Source organism: Gymnoscopelus microlampas (genome assembly GCF_963454915.1).
Source record: "Gymnoscopelus microlampas genome assembly, chromosome: 19".
Classification (NCBI taxonomy): Eukaryota; Metazoa; Chordata; class Actinopteri; order Myctophiformes; family Myctophidae; genus Gymnoscopelus; species Gymnoscopelus microlampas.
In genome coordinates, this window is record NC_139956.1 from 8,474,046 (window position 1) to 8,490,446 (window position 16,401).

At 42.2% G+C, this 16,401-nt stretch overlaps 1 protein-coding gene across 3 annotated transcripts in view; it reads right to left on the reverse strand.

Annotated features, from left to right (window-relative positions):
* nhsl2 (NHS-like 2) overlaps positions 1-16,401 on the reverse strand; it is a 207,176-nt gene extending 190,775 nt beyond the window's left edge. For all 3 annotated transcript variants that reach the window (XM_084043778.1, XM_084043777.1, XM_084043779.1), the window contains exon 1: positions 15,652-16,401. In XM_084043778.1, the coding sequence (XP_083899904.1) occupies positions 15,652-16,009 (358 nt within the window). In that variant the 5' untranslated portion in view covers positions 16,010-16,401. The remainder of the gene's footprint in view (positions 1-15,651) is intronic.

Here is a 16,401-nt window from a genome sequence, read left to right on the forward strand (position 1 = left end):
AACTGAAAAAGTGGGATATGGAGATATACAAGGTTTCTGCTCAACAGCAGAGTTATATTAGATGAAACTGTTAACTAGGTGGTTAACCGCAAGAATTGACCAATTACAAGCTCACAACGCACCGCAGTACGATGCGTTGTGAGCTTTTTAGATCAGCTATTCTCGTTACATTATTAAATTATTGATCATTTTTGGAAGATTTTAAAAATTCTAGTAAAGTTTTTGAACATTAAAAAATAAATGTGGACACCAAGGTTAAAAATCTAGTCTAAGAAATAAGGTCACAGCAGGACACAGAGAGAGGGGAAAGGAGGAAATAATTACACACACACACACACACACACACACACACACACACACACACACACACACACACACACACACACACCACACACACGCACACGCACACGCACACACACACGCACAGTCAGCACCCCCCACAGTCTGACATCACTCAGCACAGCACTTGCTCTGGCATCAGTCACAGCTGGATGGTCGCCACGGCAACCCGAAGCAGCCAGAAAGTGTGCAGTTGTGTGGGAAATAAGTCAAAAGAAGAAAAACACAAGGGGCTTTCCTTAGTTTCTTCTGCACAGCTCTCTGTGTGTGTGTGTGTGTGTGTGTGTGTGTGTGTGTGTGTGTGTGTGTGTGTGTGTGTGTGTGTGTGTGTGTGTGTGTGTGTGTGTGACACAGAAAGCACCGGGCCTCAGGCCAAGACAGGAAGTTGTTAAAATGTTTCTTCTTCTTCTGCACTGGATCTTTCACCTGACCAAAGAAGACCTACTTTTCACTCTGTCTCTCTTTCCATCTCCGTCGCTCCCTCTCTCTCTCCATCTCCCCGTCTCCCTCTCTCTCCCTTTTTGTCTCCGCCAGGCCAGACGGCCAAAAGCCCGGAAACTATGTTTTCACTCCTGTCCGTCCGTGTGTCCGTCTGTGAACAGCTAATCTCTGGCACCACTGGACCGTTCAACGTTACACTTTGCACACACACCGAAAGAATTTTGTGCAAAATGGAGCCACGTGATCAAGATGTACAGTATGAGTCAAATATTTCATATTCCATTCCAATTGGCTATGACCAAAGTTTTCGAGCCCTGGGTACGCAACCCAACCTGGCACTCAGAGTTTGTCTCGGTCTCTCTCTCTGCGTCTCTTTCTTAATATTTGTCTCTTTCTCTGTCTGTCTGTCTGTCTGTCTGTCTGTCTGTCTGTCTGTCTCTCTCTCTCTCTCTCTCTCTGACAGAGGTATCATACGTAAAACAAACCAATATAAATCCAGCAGACTCCACTGCACATGGTAGTGCATAATGTGTACTGATTTGCGTGATGTTTGGACAAAATCTGATGGAGTAACATCCAAAAATGTGTTTAGCAAACATCGGCCTCCTGGTGGTGCTATAACCGGCCGATCTGCAGGGCAGAGGTTCTGCTCTGACATCCAGGGAGCGTGTGTGCACAGTTTCGCTGCGATCGGGCCAACGGTGCCGGAGATTAGCTGCTCACTGACGGACACACACGGACGAACAGGGTGCAAAACATTCCTCTTCCCCCGTTATTGTCTCCGCCATGCCTTCGGCCTGGCGGAGACAATGACGGGGGAAGAGGAAAAGAGAGAGTGAAGGAAGGAAGAGAGGATGGAGGAAGTGGACGTGTGATGTGTCCACTGACCTCAGGTCAGCAGCTCCCACAAGCAGAGGATAACGTCTAAATGACAGGAAGCTCAAGTGTGTGTGTGTGTGTGTGTGTGTGTGTGTGTGTGTGTGTGTGTGTGTGTGTGTGTGTGTGTGTGTGTGTGTGTGTGTGTGTGTGTGTGTGTGTCCTTGTATACTACACTTGTGAGGGCTAAATGTCCTCACAAGTATAGAATTTGAGGAAGTTAAAAGGTTGTTTTATGGATAAAAAATATGTTTTTAAGAGTTACTTTTACAACCTCTAAACGCCTAGGAAACGACTAGGCATTTAGAGGTTAGGTTTAGGTGTTAGGATTAGAGTTTTCCCTATTTAAAACTTAGTGTGGCAATGTCACACACAATGCGTTCCTAAGAGGTGTATGTCCTCCCAAGAGTAGTATTACAAAACAGTGTGTGTGTGTGTGTGTGTGTGTGTGTGTGTGTGTGTGTGTGTGTGTGTGTGTGTGTGTGTGTGTGTGTGTGTGTGTGTGTGTGTGTGTGTGTGTGTGTGTGTGTGTGTGTGCAGGGTTGAAGAGGACAACATTCTCAAGTTCACGTCCCATCTGATACACAAGTTCCAGTGGAAAGATCAACACATTCACGCAGAATGTAAACACACAGTACACACAGAAACACTCTGATTCCGTGTGTCTTTTCCCATCTCACACACACACACACACACACACACACACACACACACACACACACAGAGACAAGGAAAGATAGATGTAACATCCTCTTCCGGAGCAACGCCTGATTTTTACTCTCCAGCCCAGTGGTTGGTTCCTAAACTTTTTAGCTCAAGACCCAAAAGAGAACGTTTGCCCGGGACCCAAACTAGTGAAAAAAGTAGATCTACAAGCTCACAAAGTGCAGCATTGCGAGCTTGTGGATCTGCTATTTTCACTACTTCTTAAATGTTTTTTTTATTTATGGAAATTATTAGATTCTTTGTTTTTATTAATGAAATACTTTTGGACAATGTTGGAATTGTTTTTAACACATTCCCTGCCAGAGTTTATTCATAAGGTACTCACCCACTGCCAGCGTTTTTGAGTTTTATAGCCTTTTGAACCGTTCACAAAAAAATTATATCCATTAAAATCCACGATCGGAGGGCTCGAACGACGGACGTTCGAGCCCTCATAATGTTGACACTTTTTTTTCTTTTTCTTCTTCTGTGATATCAGCGGCCCAAAGAGGCTGCAAACGTCATATCCGTTTGGCTGTGACGTGGCTGTGACGTTTCCCCACCGGCCATCTTAGATTAGCTTAGCCTCCGATCGGCTATCAGATCGTTTTTAAACACAAAGAGGATAACCGTTCGTCGATCAAAGACAAGAAAATACAACCGGAGCTTACCATTCGTTTTTTAAACCGTGTGAAAACCATGATCTTTAGCCAAAACCAGGGAAAAACTGTTTTTTCAAGATAAAAAACGAACCGGAAACGGTTGTCGGAAATTTTCTCATAGGATGGGTCGGAAGCGTCACGGGGAAAAAAAAAAAATCAAAGATGGTACCAACATTTTTTTTTTTCGTTATTAAACCACATAAAAAGACGATCCCGAGATATCTCGGGATACGCAGGTAACGGGTGGATTTAATGTCCCGAGATATCTCGGGATTGGCAGTATATGTGTTAAGTGATGAAAAAAAAATGTGTTCCAACTTTTTTAAATCTTTTGAAATGATTAATATTTCTTTATATTAGGAAATGAAAAAAATATTTACTTGCGACCCATAATAATTGTGCCAATACATTCCTCCCCACATACATTTCTGTGTGTTGTCTCTGCTGTCGTATCCTACTGATTCACCTGCCCGTAGGAATACTTGCAATAATATCAACCTCCTCCCCGCCCGGCTTCCCTCCCCCAACGGTGAATTCAAACCCACAACCTCGTGGGCAGGCACTTTACCACTGAGCCACCCTGCTACATTTACTTAAGTAAAAAGATCTGAGTACTACTTGTTCCTCCATTGGTCATTTGCTATCTCAGATGTTATCTGGTTGGTTTGAATGGGCCATTATGTCCATTCAAACAGAGACATATGGTGTATGGTCCATGATTTCACATCCACGCTGTTCTACAAACATACAGAGTCACAGTAGACTGGAGCCAAACCAATATATCAGTTTGGCAGATACAGTACATCAGCCAATATTAGAATCTTTGGACTACATTGGTATCAGCAGTAATGTAGCTGATGTGTCTTGCATAGTAAAGCCCTATTAAACATTTATAATAGCCAATCTACAAGCTCACAATGTGTCGCTGTGAGCTTGTAGATCGGCCATTTTTTCAAAGTTTTTGAAATTTCGGGAAAATCTCCTATAATGACATGCCCAGAATAGTGATGACTTTATCTTTTCACTTAAAAAAAAACGTTTCATGATGACATTTCAGTTCAAGTTCTAGAGACACAATCTCAATATATTTTTAACTATATGATCTCAACATGGCCATGAAAAGGCTTTCCAATGATGTAAACAACCATCAAAAACAAAACTAGCTCTGCATAGATAGAGGAACAGCAGCAATATTTAATACAAATGTAAGTTTTTGATTAGAACATTGTTGAACCTTTTCCACAAAATATGACTCAAAAAGTTAAAACATCAGTAATCGGTGGGCTACTACCACCAAAAATCGCCATCGGACTCTAAAAACCTGCCGTGGGTCGGGGCTCTATACAGTAGACGGTATGTTTCGTATCATGCAACGGGCGAGGTTGCATGTTACAAAACGATGTGATACATGATTCCTCTGCCTGCAGAGGCGGAAACATTTAGAAGAATCGTCTTCCATAATTCTGTCCAGGCATCAGTTAATGGAGGCGTATGGTGGAGGAGGCCTGGAACACAGCTGGTACGGACAGAGGAACGTACGTTTCTGTTGTGCAATGTCACGTTTTTGTGTCCGCTAAACTTAAATTGCTGGCACATGTGTTTGAATGGGACCTTATGTACGTATGTATGACTGACACACTGTCACATGTCTGTATAGCGTACGTGCTTTTGTGTCTATCCAGTTACCCAGACAATGGCAGTGGTGTAAAGTAACTGAGTACATTTACTCGAGTACTGTACTTAAGTTCAATTTTGACGTATTTTTACTTTACTTGAGTATCTATCTCTAGTTTTCAGTACTTTTACTTCTATTCCACTACAACTCAGAGGCAAATATAGTACTTTTACTCCACTACAATTATTTGACAATTATTATGAAACATACATTAACCACTTCAGCCCTATTTTATACATAGGCTATTTGGGGGAAAAAAGCAGATCTACAAGCTCATAACGGGTCGCGATGGGACCAGTTGTGAACTTGTAGATCTGCTATTTTCAAACATGTCAGTACTTTTATTTTTGGTACTTAAAGCATATTTTGATGCCAAAACTTTTGTACTTTTACTCAAGTAACATTTTGAACACAGGCCTTTTACTTGTAACAGAGTATTTCTATATTACACCAAATATTACAATCAAATTAGCAGAGTAGGGAGCCATCATTAGTATCACTGGTGATCATTATGCTTAATTGCTACATAATCTCAATCTACATAACTGTCTTCTCAGGTGTATAGGTGTCATCACAATGATTAGCAATTGATAATAATCACACCTGAGTCTGATCATTTATATCCACTGACGAAGGTCGGACAGACGCGTGGAATTGCATAAGATGGGCTTTTAAAACAAGTAAACAGATTTCTGAGCAGAACTCTCTCTATTCATAAATGCTGGCTGTTGGCATCCACAATTATGAACTCACAATGTCACTTCCATGTCTTTTACCTGCCAAACCCGAGCTTAGAACTGAACAGAACCTGCCAATGACAGCTGGCTACCCGCCAACATGGCTTTTTCAAGTAAACAGACCAAAGATGTAGCAGGGTTTTGGTTGTGCACGGTGTTATATTCCACCCTCCCTCCCTCCCGGTGTAACAAACACAGCTAATGCAAAAAAGTTCCACTTTTCACAGCAACCGCACATACAGTATTACAACAAACTCCCAGAGGACTGCAGGTATGCTACAACTCTGCTCTTGTAAATCAAAACATTTGGCCCTGCCTTTTTACTGTGGTTATTAAAATTATTTCTTCTGCACTGTAATTTTATTCTCTTATTATATTTAAATAATAAGAAAATAATAATGTAAACATTGTATTCAAATGCCCTTTTCTAATTTGTTTCTCATTTGAGACACAGTTGGTTTGTTACGCTATGCAAAGTGTACTATACTTCCCAGCACCCTGGCAGCAGGTGTATCAATGTGACTTCTACCATTATACGATACGATGACCACATACTGTAAGCTAAGAGTCCGTACTGACTTTGACTTTGCAGATTTCCCCACAAGCGCTCCTCCTCCTCCTCCTCCTCCTCCTCCTCCTCCTCCTCCCATCTCACAGACATATATCTCTGTGCTGCACAACCACAGTGAAGGAAATTAATAAGGCATGTCGTCTGAGAACATGAGCCTGTCAACAGTGTGTGTGTGTGTGTGTGTGTGTGTGTGTGTGTGTGTGTGTGTGTGTGTGTGTGTGTGTGTGTGTGTGTGTGTGTGTGTGTGTGTGTGTGTGTGTGTGTGTGTGCCAGTCTGATAAGAGCTGATTCCCACTTAAACACAAACCAGATGTAGAGGCAGAGAGAGAGAGAGAGAGAGAGAGAGAGAGAGAGAGAGAGAGAGAGAGAGAGAGAGAGAGAGAGAGAGAGAGAGAGAGAGAGAGAGAGAGAGAGAGAGAGAGAAGAGAAAAGAAGGAGACAAGACAGAGAGAGGGGTAGATGGAGATAGTGTGTAACAGGAAGTTGAGTGTGGTGTGTAAAATAGAGGGATGAAAGAAAGGCGTAAGAAAAGAAGAGAAATGTTAAGAACAGCAGAAACAGCAGAAGCTTGGACATGTACATGAAGGCGGAGAGTAAGAGTGAGAGCACAAAGAGAGAGAGAGAGGGAGAGAGAGGGGGGAGGGAGATAGTGTGTGTGTGTGTGTCTCTGTGTGTGTGTGTGTGTGTGTGTGTGTGTGTGTGTGTGTGTGTGTGTGTGTGTGTGTGTGTGTGTGTGTGTGTGTGTGTGTGTGTGTGTGTGTGTGTCAAAGATTCAAAGAGTATGAAAGGAGGGCACATCCTCTATTTTACCTGGAGCAACTCACCCACGTGTTGGCCTGGGTGACACGTGTATGAATACATGTGTGTGTGTGTGTGGCCTCTGTCTGTGTGCACGCTTCAACACGCGTTCCAACACAAAGCTTCATCTTCATCATCCTTATGTGAATGTGTGTGTGTGTGTGTGTGTGTGTGTGTGTGTGTGTGTGTGTGTGTGTGTGTGTGTGTGTGTGTGTGTGTGTGTGTGTGTGTGTGTGTGTGTGTGTGTGTGTGTGTGTGTGTGTGTGTGTGTGTGTGTGGGCAGTAGAGTTGTGCTGCACACTGCTGGCATGTAGGCAGCAAAGAATCAATAGAGAGATGGGACAAACGTTTCCCACTCATTCTGCTCCTTCAAAATGCTCCGTCTTATTACTGTATACTGTATCTCCTTCAGATAGAGTGCACACACATTAGGTGTGCAACAGTTATCCATGTAATTTTTTAAAAAGGATTATAATCAAATATAATTGATTTGGGGAAGAAAGAAAAGGTGCAACACTGTTGTACGACGAAGTATAAAATACGGATTACGTGGTTAATCGGACTAATCAATGTAGTCCAGTGGTTTTCAACCTTTTTCATGCCAAGGACCCCTAAATTGATATACATTTTGCCACGGACCCCCATTTGAAAATGTTTTGTGCCAGGGACCCCCAGAAGTAAAGATATCAGTTAATTTTCGCTTTAAAAAATATATAAATATTCAAAGATATGCACACTTTTTCAAGGTTTTTCAAAAATAGCAGATCTACAAGCTCATAGCGTGGCACTCGGTGCCACGCTATGAGCTTGTATATCTGCTATTTTTGAATAGCCAAAGCTAGGTGGTTAAAAATGATTGTGACGCTATGTTAACTCATTTTGCTGGGGACCCCCTGGTACTCCCTCAAGGACCACTGGTGGTCCCCGGACCACTGGTTGAAAACCACTGATGTAGTCGATTCGTTGATATATAAAAGATAAAACAAAAAAAGTGCTTCTCGATTACTCAATCGAAAAGGTTATCGATAGAATAATCGCTAAGAAACTATTGCGTAGTTGCAGCTGCCCATTACACAGGACCTCAGCTTCAGTCAACACAGCATGGATGCTTACAAACACTGTCTCAACACAGACCTGCAGTCATCTGTACGTAAACCTAAACACACGGTACTGTATGTCCAACCACAACTTCTTCTCCTGTACTGGAACATTACTGAACCTGTTCCTTCTGTCTGTCTACCTACTGTATAAAGGTATTCATCTATAGCTATCTAACCTTCAGTTATCTATGTCTAACCATCCGTCTATATCTATAAGATAGAGTGTGTGTGTGTGTGTGTGTGTGTGTGTGTGTGTGTGTGTGTGTGTGTGTGTGTGTGTGTGTGTGTGTGTGTGTGTGTGTGTGTGTGTGTGTGTGTGTGTGTGTGGCTAATTTCTAAAAAAAAACACTAGACCGATCAGCGCCCACAATTCTTGGATGCACACTGCCAGTACTGCAAACTTTTTTACTTTTTTCACATGTGTTTCATATTTTCTGAAATGTTTAACTGCAATTTCATAATGGAAGTCAATGGGGCGCGGATCGGGCTGAAACCATGCCCAAATTTGGAGAGGACTGGTTACATCATCAATATGACATCATCATTTATATGCCAGAATAAATGATACAAGCTGGGTGCCTGTGTCTTTATTGTCCTCGTGGCTACAACACAATGCATCAATGCAAATCCAATCATGCAAATCGAATCACGCCGTTATTGCTGATATTGCTGTAGATCCCGTATTGTTTCCACATGCTTACCATGCTTACAGTCACCAATAAACTAACTCTCAGCCACTTAAACCCTGTATGTTGTTCGACGTCAATAGTGGAAATAGCCGATCTATGAGCTCACAGCGATATGCAACATGTTGAGCTTGTAGATAGATCTGCTATTCTCGCGTAATGTTTGACAAATGTTCACACATTTTTGCTGAATGTTCATGCATTTCTGTTTAACGTTCATCCATTTTCACTAAATGTGCCTATTGCGCACAGCACCTTCAATCACCTTAAGCCAGGGGTCTTCAACGTTTTCAGGCCAAGGACCCCCTAGCTGAGAGAGAGATGAAGCAGGGACCCCCTCTATATTGTGTAAAATTGTTTCAGATTAAACTTTTTTGTTTACTTGGTCTGCTCTTTTTTCCCTCTAGCCAAACATCTGTTTTACCCAAAAAATAGCCGATCTACAAGTTCACAACGCCTCGCAGCGCGAGGCGTTGTGAACTTGTAGATCTACTATTTTTTGGCTAAAGTTCTCCTCGGTAAAGGGATGCTAGGGTTGAAGTGGTTAAGGTAAAAAAAAAAAATCATATCGCACAAAGATTTGGCGGACCCCGTGTAGTAACTCTGAGGACCCCCTAGGGATCCCGGACCCCCTGTTGAAGACCCCTGCCTTAAGCATTAGGACAACAAGTGAAATTCCGTTTCTTTTTGGTACTTTCCCCCTCGTTGTATGAATGTTCACCATTATTATTATTATATTATTAATGCTGCTGTGTGTCTGAGGAACCAGAAGAACGAAGTTATGTTTACTCTTATGTAACTGTGCACATTAAAGATGTAACAACAAAGAACACCTTGAACCTATTATGACATGCCCCGATTAGGGCCGTTATAGGGTTCATGTGGTTAAAGTGAACTCATTTAGCCAGCTAAACTCATTGGTATTCCCTCCCCAACCCGAGTGTGATTGTGTGTCACCTTCATCAGTGACCCACAAAGCACTCACAATCACACACACACACACACACACACACACACACACACTAAACAACCTCATCGCCGACCCACTGAGCACTCACATATCACAGTCTGGGGTGTGTACTTCAGTCCTTGACTCCGTCTGCGTTGTGTGACCCGTGCAATTAAGTGTGTCTGTAAGTCCTGTGTTTTGTTTAATTCTGTACAATTATGTGGGTCTTACTATGTGTACTATGTGTACTATGTGTACTATGTAAGCACATACTGTGGAAATTAATTACCTGCTTGAGTACAAATAAACTATCTATGTGTCTGTCTGTCTGTCTGTCTGTCTCCTAAATGCAGTGGTGTAAAGTAACTAAGTACATTTACTCCACTCCACTCCACTACAATTATTTGAAAACTTTAGTTACTAGTTACTTTGCAGATACAAATGATTGCATTATAAAACATACATTAACCACTTTAGCCCTATTTTATACCATGGCTATTTGAAAATAGCAGATCTACAAGCTCACAACGCGTCGCATCGCTACGCGTTGTGAGCTTGTAGATGTGCTATTTTCAAACATTTTAGTACTTTTACTATTGGTACTTTAAGTAAATTTTAATACCATAACTTTTACTCAAGTAAATTTTTAATTCCGGACTTTTACTTGTAACAGAGTACTTCTATATTGCAGTATTGATACTTTTACTTAAGTAAAACATTTGAGTACTTTTTCCACCACTGCCTAAAATGGTAAATGGTGCATTTATATAGCGCCTTTATCCAAAGCACTTTACAACGTGCATTACATCCACTCCATTCACACACAGATGGCGGAGGCAACCATGCAAGGCAACAAACAAATAGGGGTTAAGTGTCTTGCTCAAGGACACTAATCCAGGGGGGTACAGCCTGGGGATCAAACCGGCGACCTTCCGATTCCCAAGAGGCCACTCTACCTCCTGAGCCACTGCCACCTGTCCGTCTGTCCGTCTGTCTGTCTGTCTGTCTGTCTGTCTGTCTGTCTGTCTGTCTAACTACCTACAGTATCAATCAATCTACCCATCCTATGTCTCTTGCATCAGTGCCTCCATCTCAATAAACAGTACAGACCATCAAATGCAGTGTGGATATATGTAATCCTGAGCTTTACTAGTCCACTTTAAAGGGATAGTTCACTCAAAAAAATATTTATTTTCTATCAATTACACACCCAATGAAGCATTGAATTCATGGAGATTTTTTAGTTTTTGTCACATTCCTAAACTAATAATTTGATGACCGGCGGAAAGATGCTAATGTCTCCGATAGGAGACACAATAGACCATATTGTATTCACCCGGCAGCCATGTTGCCATTAAGTCAATGAAAGTGCCACCCCGGTTGCCACGGCAACGGGGTGGCACTTTCAATGTAAAATTCCAAAATGGCCGCCATGTGAATATGGTCTATGAGTCTTCTACCAGAGAGACCGCCGGTCATAAAAATAATGCGACAAAAAACAAAAGTAATCTCCATGAATTCAATGCTTCATGGTGTGTGTAATTAATAGAAACTACTACTCCTTTAACGCTTTCAGATTTAACTTCAAACCGAGCTTGTTGCTGTGTATCTATGCCAGGCTTACACATATACTAACCTAAGTTTTAACAGCATCACCAACACAACAGATATGACAGCATCTAGTGTTTTTTTTTGTTGTAAATGCTTCAAAGGACATTTCAGAGAGACAGGGTGGTGCCAGGGTGACACACTGCCAGGGTATTTCCAAGTGGCACAAAGAGCAGTTCAGGTTAGGGAGGATATCCAAGGCGTAAACAAACAAGGCCTTAGATCTCTCTCACCTGCTACTAGAACAGTGGTTCAATAAAAAAAACTACTTTTACTTCTACTCCACTACATCTCAGATGAAAATATTGTACTTTTACTCCACTACACTTATTTGAGAACTTTAGTTACTAGTTACTTTGCAGATATACATAATTACATTATAAAACACACATTAACCACTTCAGCCCTATTTTATACCTAGGCTATTTGAAAATAGCCGATCTACAAGCTCACAGCGTATCGCATCGCGACGCGTTGTGAGCTTGTAGATCGGCTATTTTCAAACATTTTAGTACTTTTACTTTTGGTACTTTTAAGTACATTTTGATACCAACACTTTTGTACTTTTACGCAAGTAAAATTTTAATTCCGGTCTTTTACTTGTAACAGAGTACTTCTACATTGCAGTATCGATACGTTTACTTAAGTAAAACATTTGAGTACTTTTTCAACCACTAGTCGATTGATTGACCGTAATGAAATAAACATGCTCTGAAAATGTGGCCCACCCATCTGACCATTTAGCATGTTAAGTGGCCATGATGGGTGGGCCGCTGTCACGGAAACACAATTTATATTCCTTTTTAGGCTATTGATTTATTGATTTTTGATTTATTATATATTTTAGTATTCATCTTACTTCACTTATATTAATGTATGCTGACGTGTCTGCATGTAATGTCCTAGGAGGGGACGTAAATGAGTGTGATCATTTGTCTTATGATTTTAGTACACCCTCAGTGTAGTTATTAAGCAGCAGGCTCATACGCCAAGGTCAAGCAGCTATTCCTCTGTAGGCGAGCGGCAGACCCAGACAGCACGACGACACGTTAAGGTCGTATGAACGGGCAAGGAGAATGTTCCTCATATCAGGCGTAGGTATTCTGGCCAAGAAGGCAGTGACTATGGCCTCGGCGTATACTATAGCAGTGGGCCTTCCGTTCTCAGTCCATGAGAATTGAACACATGTTCATAGTTGGTCAACAGGGCCGGCGTGTCCATACAGGCGACCTATAGGCGGCCGCCTAAAGCGGCAGTTTGGAGAGGCGGAAAAAAAAGTCGGGGGAAAAAAATAATGATAATAAATCTGTAAAATCAGAATTAAATAACATAACCCTAACCCTAAAACCGAAATAAAGTAGCCAAAAACGTATCATAATCCGCCCAAAACCCGAAAAAACTTTGCGCATGCGCGCGGGGGCGCATCAGAGGAATCTCGCCTAGAACGCTGATCAGCCTAGAACCGGCGCTGTTGGTCAGGGTATAGTGTCGCTTGCTCTCAAGGCGCTTAGTGTGGAGCAACACATTTCATAGTCGGGCAGAATTGACCTTCCATACTCAAGTGCTGAGATTACACATCTTTTGGTCAGACAGAAGGAATGTCAATGTCAGTCATCAGAAGTATCCTATTAACAATGTGTACTAGTATGAATCCTTGTAGAATCTGTATTTAAGCTGCCCCAACATCCAGATCGGTGTCAGACTCCCGTTGCCTTCCTGTCCACTTTCCTTCTTTGTTTTTCTCTTTTAAGATTTTTTCTTGGCGTGACATGCAGCAAAGGCTGTCGGGATCGGGACTCGAACCCGCGACGCGCTGTCAGGCCTAGGTGCCTGGACCGCTATGACAGCGGTCCAGGACCACCCTTTCCTTCTTCCATCTTCCTCCATCCCATTCCCTTCATTGTGATATTTCTCATTATAATATGATATCATTGTCATATTATTGTCATCTTTTTTTATTGCATAAATCTTCTAAAATACATATTTAGCATCAACTCTTCATTCTCTCACCAAGGAAATGTTCAATATATAACAGCCGCTAACGCTTTTTGAGATTTTCAAGTGTGCCCTGATCCTGGTAAAAGACTGAGAATCACACCGTACTAGATCTTCACATAATTTAAAGTGTCTTTTGGAAACGGACAATTTGCTTCACACTCTCCTTTCTGTCCTCCTCCATATATCATGATGAGCTCATGAGTTCTGCTTACGCAACCTGCCAACACTGCTGTCCCTGAGGAGACATTGCTCAACAAAGCAGCCAACGTTACCAATTGTTTGTTGCATTGATGTATTGACTGCTATTGAACTGTTATTGTGCTGGAAGATACAGTTGTATTGTAGTCACTGATTGGAAAATACCTTGTGTAAGTGATTGCCACTGAGTTGTTCGGGGGCTAGTTTAACTCTGAGAGCGTGCAAAATGTAACCAAATGGACCCAAAAGGGTCCATTTGGTTACATTTGGCACACTCTCAGAGTTACAAATGGATGGGGTTTTACTGTGTACAACCATAAATAGAATAGAAAGAATCTATTGGGAAATGTATTTCATTGTTCGGTGTGTCATGCACACTTCTATTCTTGTCAGCTGTGAATTGAGCAGATATATCTACGCGGATGCCACAGAGAATGACTGATCGGAGTCGTCTTGTAAAGGAGGAAGGCCACGAGTTCGATCCCCTAGGGTCCAGTACTAACGACCATAGTGTGCCATTTGTCTTACAAGAAGGGTCCTTGGACACTAAATCACTTTACTGTGCGTTCATCCTCTGTTTGTATACGAACAATAACAACGCCCCAATGGCTAAAAAAAAAAGCAAATCGCAGCAGTTTCCTTTCCCTACAGTAGATAAATAAGACAGCTTGTTTACAGCGCAGGCTCTCTGCATGTGTCTGCCATGTGGAGAGCAAACTTGGACAACAAACCAACTCCAAGCTGCAAACTTTACAGCATCTGCATACTCACAAAATGTCTACGTTCGATGTTGTTGATGATAACCTAGGAGGAGCAAGAACTGCACACACAGCACCTTCAAGCACCTTAAGTGCTATCCACAAGTTTCCTAGGGCATGATGGGCATCATTCACTTCCTGTCGATTTTGATCATCTCATCTCATGTGTGGAGCATCCTCCACACATGAGATGCAAGTTGACGCTAGTGGCCCAAGCCCTTGTTCCAGTTCTGGCCGTTACTCAACGAAGACCGGAACCCGGATATGCGTTTCAGACGCGCATCATTTTTCATTACATTACCAAGTCTGTTAGGATGTCTGAGGAGCCAAACAAAAACACTTATGTACCTGACAGGACAACAATAAGTAATTCAAAATAATAATAACACCTTGAACTAAAGGCAAGAAAGGCCATGCCTTGAGACAAAAACATTAGAATGTCTTGCTGCTAAGCTTTTACTTGCATTAGCTTGTTTGGTTTTATGTTATTTAGTTAATATATATATATATATATATATATATATATATATATATATATATATATATATATATATATATTACCAGCACAGTCTGTGGAGGAGCATGTCCCACCAACATTTCACAGCACATAATGGGCTACTATGAGTGAGTGCCAAATAAAACCTTCCTGTATCTTTGGGAGAGTCACAAAGTATAGGTGTGTAGACCAAAGTGACATCCTCTCAACTCAAAGGAACGCATGACATCCTGAAGAAGAAGTTTACAGCGAGTTTTGCATTCCACTGTGTCCACACCCACTCACACTCTCTCTCACACACACACACACACACACACACACACACACACACACACACACACACACACACACTCTAACTCCTCGCTCCCTCTCCCAGCTGACAATAATAAACTCTCATCTATACTTGGCTGTAGCTTGTTTTTTCACACTTCGCGCCCACAGCACAAACACAAACACCAACACCCCCCCCCCCCGAACCAAACTCGAACCAAAGCAAAAAAGTACATATTTTTCTCACAGCGGAGAAGAAAAAGAGTGAGGCGTTGGGTTGGTGGTAAAACAAACACAAACAATAATGACAACTCAAAACGTGGTGGTGTTTTTCATGTCGCGTGTCTTGGGTGAAACAAACACAAACAATGACAACTCAAACGTGGTGGCGTTTTTTATATTTCGCGTGTCTGAAAGACACGCGAAATAGAAAAAAACGCCACCACGTTTGAATTGTGACACTATGGTGTCTAATGGTCTTACTTATGCTGCTACTTGGTGGCGTTTTTTATTGTACACTCTCAGAGTTAAATCAACACTAATAATGATGATACAGTGTAGATTGGGACCCCCCAAGAGTGGTTGAGTCCCTGGCATATCTTTTCAAATGGGGGTCCCTGGGCTAATATGTGTCAATTTGGGGGTCCTTGACGCCAAAAAGGTTGAAAACCACTGCTCTATGGTGTCTTCTTTTCTCTTACTTCTGGGTGGAGGCGGCCAAAACGCCACCACGTTTGAATTGTGACACTACAAGAAGTTACTAGTACTGTGGTGTCTGACTTACTTCTGGGTGGAGGCGGCTTGCTGACCAGCGCGGCGACGTGCCGCTGAAGTGTGACCACCTTGCCGTGGAGCGCGCCGCTCCGGCGGCATATGGACACCAGGTCGCCCTCCAGCTCCTCCAGGATGGAGACCCCCCGCCGGGACAGGTCGGACAGCTGGCGGAGGAGCGACACCAGGGTGAAGCCGCACACGTCCACCAGGTCGCCGAACACCACGGGCGAATTCGCCTGTTGTTCGGACACTGCTGCGTCCGAACCCGCTCCGCCACCCATGCCGCCACCGGCGGCACCGCCACCGAGCCTCCTGTTGGCGTGTTTGCACACATCTTTCGGAAGTATCGTCCGCTTGCAAAACGGCATTTCTTGTTTTTTTTTATTATTTATTAAAGTCCCCACCTAGTGCCTATAGACTAAAAAATTAAAAATAAATATTATTTAAAAACTCCCACCGATAAGTCAAGTTATAATCCCTTAGCGTTGCAAAACGGCATTTATTTTTGTATTTATTTATTAAATTCCATAGTGTCGTCAAGGCATTTTTTTTATTAAATATGATTTAAAAACTCCCACCGATAAGTCAAGTTATAATCCCTTAGCGCTGCAAAACTGCATTTATTTTTTGTATTTATTTATTAAATTCCATAGTGTCGTCAAGGCAAAAATGTTTGATTAAATATGATTTAAAAACTCCATTGACAAGTCAAGTTATAATCCTTTATTGTTTCCGAAAAGGCGTCCTGAGGTGAGGTGGT